The 12,156-nt window shown below is 46.2% G+C and overlaps 1 protein-coding gene across 1 annotated transcript; it reads right to left on the bottom strand.

Annotated features, from left to right (window-relative positions):
- Positions 1-228: 228 nt before the first annotated feature.
- AO090005001518 (uncharacterized protein) lies at positions 229-1,547 on the bottom strand (the record flags this gene model as incomplete). The annotated part of the gene is made up of 2 exons (XM_001818381.3): positions 229-1,272; positions 1,335-1,547. The coding sequence occupies 2 exons, from the start codon at positions 1,545-1,547 to the stop codon at positions 229-231; spliced, it is 1,257 nt and encodes a 418-aa protein (XP_001818433.1).
- Positions 1,548-12,156: the final 10,609 nt, after the last annotated feature.

Below are 12,156 nucleotides of genomic sequence, written 5' to 3'. Positions count from 1 at the left end.
CCAAGGGATTAAAACACAAGGAAATGGGTATGCCCTTTAGAAAACGAAAATGCAAATAGAGAACAAAGTTTAGACCACATAGGTAATCGGCCGAGCCTTGAGAATATCGATGATAGACATAAACCAGATCGAGCACTTAGGCATATGAAGCTCAATGCACCGATGTTGGTATCCACTAATGTATTGATACAATGTTGACGGAAAGCACCGTCAACTGATTTGTTGTATTCAGTAGCTAGTGGTGAATGACATCTGTGGTTGAAGGAATTGCTGCCCCTGGGTGAATGTGGACTCTTGATATACATGAGAGTCCACATATTGCATGCTCGGTGGTGGCGTAGGGGAGGGAGAGCAAGCACTCGTCCCTGCGACCGCTTTTACGAAGGTAGTGTTGCCCCCATTTACAAAAGCATCGTTTTCGGGTGTAATTGGCGGCGTGATATAACCGTGGGGCATGTTCGACGGATGGGGAGCCTTCTGCGGAGTAGCCAGTCCAATCTCGCCTTCGTACGGTTTGGACTCGGCGTTGACATCTGAGGGTGGGCTTGGTGGGGTGTAATTAGCGACCGAAGCTTGACGAGCCAAGAATTGCTCTAGAATCTTCGAGACCCTAGAGAAATGAGCCGACGAATACTTCCGGAACAAAATCTGGGAAGGCTGATGAAGCTGCTGAGACAAGCCCACTAATGTCATCGAATCGTATTGTGAAGCCCACTCGGTGTGGCGAGGCTGTGGTCTGTTGAGGATACACCGCGCAAGAGCTAATGAAGCTCTAGCAAGATCAGAGGATGGCTTGGACACAAACTCTCTGTGAAACAGAGAAATTTCCGAGATGTACAATGCCATGTGTTCGACCTCGGGGTCGTATGATGTGTCTATGACAGCCATCTGAAGGAAGCTGTCCACAGTTGGGTGTCCAATCGTCCAACCCAAAGTCTGCAAAACATGCCACTCCATCTGCGTGAACATGTCGTCATCATACAGGGAGCAGCACATCGATTTGAGTTCCTTGATGGTGGGTACACGATCCTTCTTGTCACCATATTTTGCTGCAATAAGCAGGGCCGCACACCCAACCAGTTGATAATGCCTCTTGTAGACCACACGCTTTGAGCAGTATCTATCGAGGAGATTGATTGTCAAAAAAAGGGTCGAGGGCAACAGCTGGAAGGCCGTGTGGGCTTCGATTAAGAAGTCGAGCAAGTAAGGGCGCATAAACCACTGAATCTCCGTTTGGATATCGATAGATTCAACATCAGGGAGGGTAGATGCCTGAGACGAAGATAAGATTAGCCAAGAGCGACTCAGGTCAATTAGAGTATATGGTAACCAACATCCATGTCCAACATGTGAGACAGAATATCATCACGGAACTCATCGCTGGCAACTTTAGACAGTTCATCCGCAATGGCATACTGGCGCTCGCGAGCAATCAATTTCGCGTGCTCCTTCGGGTCCATACGGGGCGCAGGGAAGTCCTCATACGATTCCACAAAGAAAGTTTCGCAAGGCTGATAGCTGGACGTAGGACGCTTATGATAAGCCATGATGTCGAATTATGTTGATCTCGACGGTGATATTATTAAAAGAGTGGACCTGATCAGAACCAAGTCTATCAGGAAACGACGGAAATAAGAGAACGACAGTCGCCAGATTGTTTCAAATTAATGAGCGGAATTAGTTGGGAATATTAAGGACCAATGCAAAGACGATAAGCCTGAATACTGGAAAGGAGAAAGGGAGTCGGACAACCAGTTGAAGTCTTTCGCGGCCGGAGCTAAAGGAGGGACTGTTAGTAAAAGTATTATTAGATATTAAAAATTAAAAGCCTCGAGAGAATGACAGGCTGCAAAAAACCAAAGGAGAAAGAGAAGAAAAAGAAAGGTAGAGAACGGAGAGGTCGACGAAGCAAATATGCAAGGTTGATGAAGGAAGGTAAAAGTCAAAAGAAGATTGGGAGGTGATAAGGGGGGATACCCGGGGATAAAGAGTACTAACCCAGATTAAAGCCTTCGGGCAGAGGGCACGGTGCAACCCTTACCGTGACGGCGAGTCTGGCATCTAGGCTGGGACAAGACGAGATGATCTGTCACCTGTGGACTGTGGAGGATACCAGTCCAGAAGGCGAAGGACGACTGAACGTCTTCACCCTAGGAACCGGTGCTTGATTGCAAGCTTATTGAGGTACTCCGGAATGTGGAAGGGGAGTACAGGCACGAGCCCTATGTAGGGATAGGGCGATCGTCAGGGGAAGTCAGAATGCAACAAGAATGTTACGACGTACAGTTTGCCCTCCGGTGTATGAATGGTTTCTTGTACACGGCCGAGATAATGCAAACGGAGCGTTCAATGACCAGTTCCACAGTAAAGGGAGTGAGGTCAAGTTGAAGCTAAAGGTATCGGGGGAAGATCAAAATCGGTCTCCTGGAGCAGGAAGAAGTCATGTCAGCCACTCAGTCCTTCCAGATGTTCTGTCTTCCCGGTTTCCTCATTTGAATTGTGCACAAGACTTCAATTGCGTGGTATTATTGTGGCTTGGGCATGTCATAGGTCGAAGTGGTGGCCGAAGTATGCACGACGTTGACAGTTTCCATGCTCTCCAAAGCACCAGACTACCCCTTGAACGACCTCGGCGTTGAAGAATGTGAGCCCCTCCTGCAGATGATATGAACGGCTGATGAGATAAACTTCATCCAGAACGTAGGACCCGCGTCTTGAAAGCACCCTAATCTTCCAACCTCACGAGAACCCGTCATTCCAACCAATTCTTATTATCCGTGGCTCTCTCAACCGGTCGCCGACTGCCCCGATCTATCCAATGTCTAATCGTGAAGAATTGTTGAAATCCATATGCAGGAGGCCAATTGCTCTCGAAGCTTCGGAGGTGCTGAACATTGCAACCGACTCAGGTTTCTTATGCAATTGTCGGTTTTGGACCATTGGCATTCACCAACATATTGGGCGTGTTCACACAGTGAATTTTTACCGGATTGATATCGATAAATGACCAGCGACACATGCAGATATCATTCTAGTCTTGTCCCAAAGACACACACACACAATTGACGCACGAATGGGGGACGGTGCTTAACCAAGGAAAGGGGAAAGGAAAAATTCTCTCACCTCCCAAGAAATCACCACAAATACAAATCATATACACAAAAAACGCTTATGACAGAAAAGGAGACGAAGAAGAAAGATGGAAAAAAAAGCCCTTCTTGGTCGTTCTTCTAACCGGCAGAAGCTAATCAGGGGAACTCAACGTCGACGTCACGGATCGGACACCGGCGGTCAGGGGAATCGCCGTTTGAGCTAACAAACGTCGAAATAGGAGGATGTCGAAGCAAAGAAGCTGACGGACACGGCTCGACTGGGAGAGCTAGTACAACGGGCTGAAGATGAGGTCGACAGATATAGACAATTCCGTCAACTGTATCCTTGCCGGCAGACCAGTCTCAGATCTCTCCAAGAATTGGCGGGAGGCTAGAAAAGGAGGAGGGGGGGGAAGGAGGAAAGGGAGAGGAGGCGAAGATAGAAGGAAAGGAGGAGAGAAAAAATGAGGAGGAGTGATCTCTCTCCAGGCGGGTGTAGTAGAGGAAAAGAAAAGAAGAGAGAATCAGAAATGGGGACAAGAGTCGGAGATAGAAGTCTCGAGAGTCGCTGCAGGTTACCTCTTCCCACACCGTATGGTAAAGCGTGACGCTTTTCCCGTATTGAGGATCGTGTTTAGTATTCCCGTATTAATTAGTAGTAATAGTAATTTGAAAGGTACCGGGTAAGCGTATTGTTCGGTCCTTGTTTCAGCGCCGTCTCAATTATACCTAACCTCGCCGACCAGCGTTGGCTGAGAGTTCTACGAACGGACCCTACCTTGCACCTCCTAGAACTGTAGGTGAAAAAGAATGTCAAATCCAGTGGTTTGTGAAACCATTGAATGATTTGACAAAACGACGCCTTGCCTTGTCTCATGCCTACATTTCCAACCACCAATCACCCATCAAAGGGTATGGAGGCCAGAGGGGACTAGATTGAATTACTGAATGATACAGGATGCTGGTTGGAATTCAAGAATAGGAGTTCCATCAATGCTCAGCACCGCAACAATAGTCGTAATGAGATAGGTAGCCATACTACTAGTTAGTCCTAATTTGCAGAACCTCGCATAAACCATTATAATAGTACGGAGCACTTGGGGAGGGAAGCCTGCCTAGCGCAGCCTAAGCCCATACAGGATCGAGGGAAGCCCTTACTGAAGGGCGAAAGTTACTACCGCTGATACGGCCAGGTACGTAATTCCGGCCGTTTAGTAAGGTACCTGGTACCTAGTATTGAGTGACCGGCCGTATACGATTAGAGGTTACTTACTACCTTCTGCTAATTATCTCCGGCTTTCTGTGTCATTCTTCCTTCCGGGGAGCCAGACTTTTCGTATCAAGGTATAACAATCATCGACTTTCAGGACCCATTGAGCCCTAGTTTCCAGCCTGGGAAATACATATCCTACGTTGCAATGCTTGCTGACAGTCGTATTCCCTTTAATATCTTCTAATATACATTCAATAACTAGTCTTTGTTCATCTATACAAGACATATATGTTAGTTTATAATTGGATTTTATTACTCTCCAAATTCTTTTTCTTTTTCTTTTAGTTTCGCTCTTGAAGGCTGCATCTAAACTCTCTAACCTGCACAGCGTCCAGCACCAGCGCTCCTTCGGTGGGCTCCTCGGTGGGGTGATCTCCGTCGTCACCGACCAGTCCTCACCAGCCATTGACTCCCTGATTCCAGCCAGGAACACCTCAGGTCCTTGGCTCAGCGACCACTTTTTCTTTTTAACCCTTTCCATTTTTTATTAGACCTGCATCCTTGGGCCCTAATGTGTAAGTTGCGTCACTGTAAACTACACTACTGTAGGTAAGCCAGCATTTCATGGGGCTTCCATTGCACATTGCGGTCTGCAGCAGAAAATAACAAATGGTTATTTCACTCCTTTTTCCTCCGCTAGGAATTGATATCACTATGAAAATCCATCACTTGGGTATGGAGTATGTACATATGTACATAGGTACAGTACACCGAATGGATAGATCCATGTCATTTATTGCCGGCTATTGAGCGTATGATGAAGTCACTTTTCTCATTTGATATTTTTGATTTCTCTGGTGCTGGATAACCCTAGACTAGCCTCCTCCTAGTATACTTAAGAGTCGTAATGCTATTTGACGACTACCCACAAATTGCGGAGTAACCGACTTTAGTTTTCAGCTGCTGACGGTCTGTAAATAACCATCAATGAGTGGTTCGCATTTTACGGCGCACTTCGGGAGAGGTATGATACTACGTACACATACATACATACATACATACATACATGGAAGCGGTCGCGTCTCGCCGTCATAGACTGCTGACTGGCTCAGCGCCAAAACAACCCTGGCTTCTTGTCCGCTCCATCGCGTGTCTCCTGCAGCCATTCAAGACCAGTCAATGCCATCTTCTACGCCCCTCACCCGAGCTTATGTATGTACATCCCTCGACCAGTCGACTTGAGTTTTTTGACACACCCGGAGTCTCAGCCATGATTTACCGTGGAGAGAGAATCATATGTCAGACTTTTTCCACCGAACTATGTCTGAACACGACACGCCGAAGCGACGCGATGTTCGTTTGATCTCGACCTTTGAACCTAATTTAACGACCTGAATCCGCTACACGGCATCCCCTTTACTGATTGGTAGGGCTTTTCTTCATCTGTTGTTCGCGTTATTGACGTGCAGTTCTTCAACACATGTCCATATCGTCATTGACGTTCCGTCGTAAACGGAAACCCAATAGAAAGGAGGGGCTGCCCTTACTATCGTGACATGTGGTCGATCTCATCAAAAACTTTTGTTTTGCGTTCATCGCATTTGTACAAACTTACAAGGGGCTGGTACATTTCTACGGGACACATAGCTTAGCCATCGATTGTCCAGGGAGACATGCTTTCACGACACTATCGTTATCGGATCCTCACGATCGCAGACAGCACGGCTACTAGTCCACGTAAATTTAACGGAAGCTATATGCGTCGTGCCGTTGGTGCCACGCAGTCTATCTACTACCATGCAACTTATCCGGAAATGCCCAGGTCTGGTCAAAGTTATAATTCTGAACGCCTATTATCCAGTCAATGGCAAAGATTTCTCCAATTAACGGCGTCGTGTTACCCCTTCTTTCATCGCTAGCTCCGAAAAGGCTGGTTAGATTCGACTATGGATGCAACTTTATACACAGACACTGTGAGACGGTGCAAACAAAGCAAGGGGCGCAATTGACTGGCTGGGGTCACTCCATTATCAAAGGCCCGTCTTAGCCAATTCTAACTGTAGCTATCCATGTTACCTATCTTCGATATAGAGTAGCCTTCTTATGACTCTGGCCCGTACTCATCGGGAAGCTTTGATATTCTGGACCGGATATGATCCCCGGCCTGGGTTCGTAAACATCGCCATAGTTTGGGCAAAGACTGCAATATGCACTCTTGCATCTACTTATACATCCACGCCTCCCTTCGTAAATGGGCAGTGGCTGAGGTGGCTGAAAGCAGTTTAAGTTCATTTCCCTATGTAGCTGGGAGTTTCATTATGCAATAGGGTGGCTATCTTATCCCTACACTGGTGCTCATTGTTCAGCCCGGAACGGCCATGTCCTTACTTAGTTTTCCTGGCGATCATTTCCACTCTCTACTGGCGTTGTATCGGCTCGATCCTCGGAAAGCATGTGCATCTCTTCCAACAAAGTCGAGAAATCAAACCGTGGTACGATCTAAAGAAGACTATTGAAAACGGGACAGCCGCCTTTCGTGGATGGGATGAGATGCACGATTGCGTGTGCTGCCGATAATCGCCCTACTTCATTCTTCCGAGCGTGCGCTATCCAAATCCGTCGTCCCCAACAACAGACAGTATAGCCCCTTATCGCAATATTATCCCGTCGTAGTTAAAACCAATTACCTAAGCCAGGGATATCGCTTTAACTCACTAATGCTGAATGACTTACCGACTGCGTCAAATAGGTACAATGAATCATATATTACAGGGGTAAAAGGGGCACTTGCTAGCAGGGATGATTATCCCAAGCCCCCAAAAATATTTGAGGCGATGGCAGGCTGGAAATTCGTATCCATGATCCTCATGTATGTAGCAACTAGAGTAGTTATGTAATAATGTCAGCGCAACTTAAGATCGAAATTGTCCCCTAGTAGAAATATCAGGCCATTGTGACACAGGCAGAGCTTTAAAAGGGGGAGGGGCGCAGCTCGTCCACCAGGTTACGACCTTCCATTAGTAGAAGTTAGTCGGGTGGTAGTACTTTGTAGCTTCCTATATGGAGTAATCTTTTGGCCAGAAGTATTATGATGGACAACCTCCAAAATATGGGGTAATTGCTAGGGACGTAGTGGTGTCCTTGCCTAAAGTAGCAAAAAGTGGCATTGCCGCCCCAAGTATCATTTCGTCGAGTAATCCATATGTTCGATTTCATCTCCATTAGGAAACAGCTAAGGGTGGCGATTCCGCAACAGATAGGTCAAAGGGATTCCGTTGGGAACAGATACATATTATACTGCCGACATTAAATGGGATTCATATCTGCATATCTCAATTTTAAGGTGATTTGGCTACTTGCGCGGATGCTCAAGGTGCCTCTTCCGAGATAATTATAGACCTCCCCTTGCTGTGTACCTGCAGAGCTTATATTCATTACTTTCTCTCACCATTCACTCACTTGAGTCAATTCTACTTGCAGTTGACCTTGCACGGTCCCATTCTCAAATCGCTCAGGATGGACCCAACAGCCTTGCATACTTGCTGTTACCCGAGATGGTAATACCATTATGGATTTATGATGTTTATGATGTTTGTGCAACAACGGATCCAACTTACTTTGTGTGCAGAAATCCCTTGTCCTCTCAGGCGTATATCGCTGCTCGCGTTGGAGTTAATTCAAGGATTGTAGACCTTCATTTTATGTAATACATGTGCTCTGGGCTGTCTGTATCTGTACGTGTTAAACGATAATACACCAGACTTCTCGATGTATCATCGAACCCTTCCATTCAACATGACCCAAAAGACTAGGCTGAAAACGCAGTGGAGGTGTGACAATAGTAGCCCGGTCTGTAATATAGCGTTTGCAAAATATCTCTCTTCATTTTTTGCTCTATTTTATCTAAATTCCTAGTTCACTGCGCCATAAAAACACACCGCAATCGGGACGCTGAAATTTTGTGGCAACCCACTGCGGATCTCGGAAAATACAGTAGCAGAGGATACTACTTCCGCCCACTCACCTTGCCACTTTGAAGCCAAACATGATAGACCGCCAGGCATCAGGAGGGACATACATAGAGATCATCCCTGCCTGCGTTTCGGTTGCCTAGAGATAGAAGGGGGACAAAAACAGTTAATTTCTACCAAATGGCAGTGGTTCAAGGTTAATTAGGCAGCATTTTCATCCTCGAAAAGCCAATCTGCAGCCCCGCAATTCCGACAAATCGGTCCACCTACAAGAACGAATGGTTCACAATTACTTCAACGTTGGCCACTTTTGTACATACAATACGCACAAAACGGCGGTAGCCGGAAGTAGCGGCTGCGAGACTCGTACTAAGCGAATCTGGATATGTCGGTATGGGACGGGAATATGGGATGATGTGGGCCTGGTAGGGCGAAAACTGGGAAGAAAAAACCTGTCAGCGAGCGGTGTTCTGGAAAACCTGAAGAACTTCATAGAATTGGTATATGTATCAGATTCCCGTCGCATATTGGTCTAATTCTGTCCACGGCTGATCTATAGTCGGTGATCTGATCCATATCCTGGTATTGGATGAGTCGAAAGATGTTCAATACTCTGCAAATAATTATCTTATACGCACATGGCTGCACATCCTTTGATGTATCTACACCCTGGCTATGTGTATCGAGTATATGTAGATCTGACAAACGCAAAAAGGTTCAGAGATTTTTCGTTTCTTTTTTCTCTCCATTTCTTTTCTTCCTTTTTTCTCCCCCCGCTTTTATTATTTCTAGTCATGGTTCTACAGAGCATAGATACCACTATTATTTGCAAAATCACAGTGGTACTACGTGGATCCACTATGTCTTCTGACAGTTCTTAAGTCAGCATTCTTTTTATGGTGGTGGACGAAACACACTTGTGCCACCACCAAGAATCATGCGGCAAGCCCTCGGTCGAAACAAAGCGAATCCATGCAATTGCCACTCTATTCGTATAAGCCGCATGTCTGTAGCTGATCAAGTGATCGAACTATTACTTTAACCTTCAATCTCTGTCATAACGCATGCAACCATGTATCAATATTGCTCCCGTTCCGAAGGACACTTGACTATACGGTAGTGTGCCCTATAATAACCGACGCACTTGAGCAATTGAGGCATTTACATGCAGTATATCGCATGGTAATCGTTTCTACCAAAGTGGGAAGACCATGCAGGATGTGAGCCTTTAATATACTCGACCAGCGAATGACGGGCCTGCTGATTGATAACGACTACTAAGGAGAAACGCGAAAAGTCAGAACCTGCAAGACAATATGACCGTTTCTGGTAAGGCTGTTTTCTCACAGTTGGAGCAGCGGAGAGCCTCAACCATGGTTCATACCTTTTCGTTTTTCTTTTTAGCTGCGTTCTGACGGCATATGGAGGCGTTTTATGTCAAGTTAACTATTTATTCCTCTTGTATGGCGTACCCAGGTACGCTGTACTGTATGCCGGTTTGGAAAGCCGAGAACGATACAGAGTAAGGGTTTGTACATAAATACATACAAGGCAGGGACGCTAGAGGAGAAAATGGCTTAGCGTGAAATCTACAGTGGGTCCGATTGTAGTGTAAATAAACGACTCCACATTTAACCCCAAAAGCTCGAAAGGGGAAAAAAAGAAAATGGAAAAATGGAAGAGTAAATAGAGGATTATTCAGCTACGTCTCGATGTTTCGTCCAATGATAGGTTGCTAAAAAAGAGGTTTACCCTCGGCCATTGTTTTAAGAGTGCTACTTACAGCAGAACTATAGATAGTTCAGTAAGTCAGTTGCTTCAGATTTGGCACAAAATCGCAGAAAACAAAGAGTCGCGTGCGAGGCACAAATACGGCGCGTTCTGTTCTTTTTTCTCTCTCTCAACAGTTCCATGGCGTCATTGATTGACTCGCGTCCCACGTTTCGGGTGCCCCGGCTTGGAATTATGAGCCACGATCATCGATGAGAAATTAGGTTCCAAGTCATTTCTATTCTAGGTAATGTCTTCATTTCAATGGTTGACTCCAAACGTCTCCTTTTCTTTACATCCGACACTTTCCTCAATTGACGTCGGACTCTTGCCCTTCATCAAACCATTTGGCGGAGTCTAACAGACACACGGACACTATTGATATCGTCGGACAAGCCACGTTTCCATACCTACCGTCTGTCCAAGTCCCTGACCAGTGTCGCGGGTCCAATCTCCCCCGAAGTTAAGGGGGTCAGAATGACATAAAGCGTAATCTCGCCGCGATGCTTGGCGTGGACTCCAGAGGCCCTTTATGAGCGCTGATTCGATAATCGCCTGAGCAAAACCAGCGCGCTTATTGCCAAACCGGCGTGTGCTTTTCCCTCCTTGATGCTCCCCAGTAATCCTGGTCTAGAAGCTTACTTCCCGCGTCCGTTCGTGCCTTACAACTGGGATGGGACCCGGGATTAATTGGTCTGGCGATAGTTCATCAAGCTAATGGCTGGTTTTTCCACTTTTCTTGTCCAAATGTTGGATTCCTTGCAAGTTCCCGGGGAATAATATATGTACTTCGCCTGCAATTGGATATATGCCACGCAGCATATAAGAACTGCTAATTTCGGCTGACACGCCTGGACCAATACATCAGCCACCTCCTGAATCGAATCATACATCATAACCATTATTACTAAAGATAATTCTGATGGCTGCATACAGTACTCACATGCGTTGTTCTAATTGATTAACGGAATCCAGGGTCCGACCGTCTTACGCTCCTACTCCCTACCATGAGATTCGACCTTTGACCATATTCGGAATCCCTATCAGTTGAAGCTATCCTCACAAGGCATCCATACGGCCACTGCCTTCTGTTGTCGAATACTCAGTGCCCATTCCCATAAATTGAGGCATTCGACATCAGTCTCTTGCCACTTGCCATTGGTGCCATGCTGCATCATCTACGCGTGGCTGAACTTTAAAAGCGTATACGAGCAGAACTCTACAAAATAGTCGCACTACTTGAGACTGTCCGGTACTAATAATACTAAGGACCAGCGACGGCCAGTTTCCGAAATGTGTTGCAAATAAACCTATACCACCACGCAGTATGCGATGACCCAGTCAAATGTAAACACAGCGCACCCACTACTGCACAGTCAACCGTGGTCGCGCTTTTGATACTTTTTAGTAGAACTCGCGCATAGCTACTGCGCAATGAATGCACGGCGCTGAAACCTGGGCATCAACCATGAGGCAATGGTCGCGTAGTAGACCACCAGGGAAAAAATAGGTAAAGGAAGAAAGAGCACCATCACAACTTATCAAGAACATATCTGCAGTTCAGTATGCCCTCATATTTCCATTCGAGGTGTCGCATAGAGTTTCATTGAGCCATGGATCCCATCATCTTAAGTTGAAAACAAAATAGCCAGGTTTAAAATCGGAACTGGTTTTATTGAACCATTTTGAGCATCCATGGCGAATCAACTGACGATCTGAATCATGAATGCTTATCTCCCGGGGATTGTCTTCGACCGGTTTGAAAGTGGCGTCGTCTGAATGTGTGCGGCTCAGGTTGATTCCCGTTCACGGCATAGATCGTGCCTATCAAACAACACCCCCGCAGGCGCAGAGCCCGAGATCGAATTAAACTGCATATCGCCCATCTTGGGGCCCCCCAATTCAGCTGAGCCTGGTGAATCAAATCCATCGGAGAAATTCAGAGAAATTCTTCCCCACTCGCTACCAATCTCTTGTTTCCAAGCACTCGTTCTTGATGCCTACAGGATAGGGTTGCCTAACCCTACAGATGTACCCCCTCTTTTTGACCGAAAACAATTGAAGTCCACCTCTTTGGAGTCTCCACTGACTCAAACCCCATGGAATTGAC

Source organism: Aspergillus oryzae, chromosome 1, assembly GCF_000184455.2.
Source record: "Aspergillus oryzae RIB40 DNA, chromosome 1".
In the NCBI taxonomy this organism is placed as follows: Eukaryota; Fungi; Ascomycota; class Eurotiomycetes; order Eurotiales; family Aspergillaceae; genus Aspergillus; species Aspergillus oryzae.
Note: the sequence above shows the minus strand (reverse complement) of the source record. Positions and strands in the feature narration are given on the sequence as shown.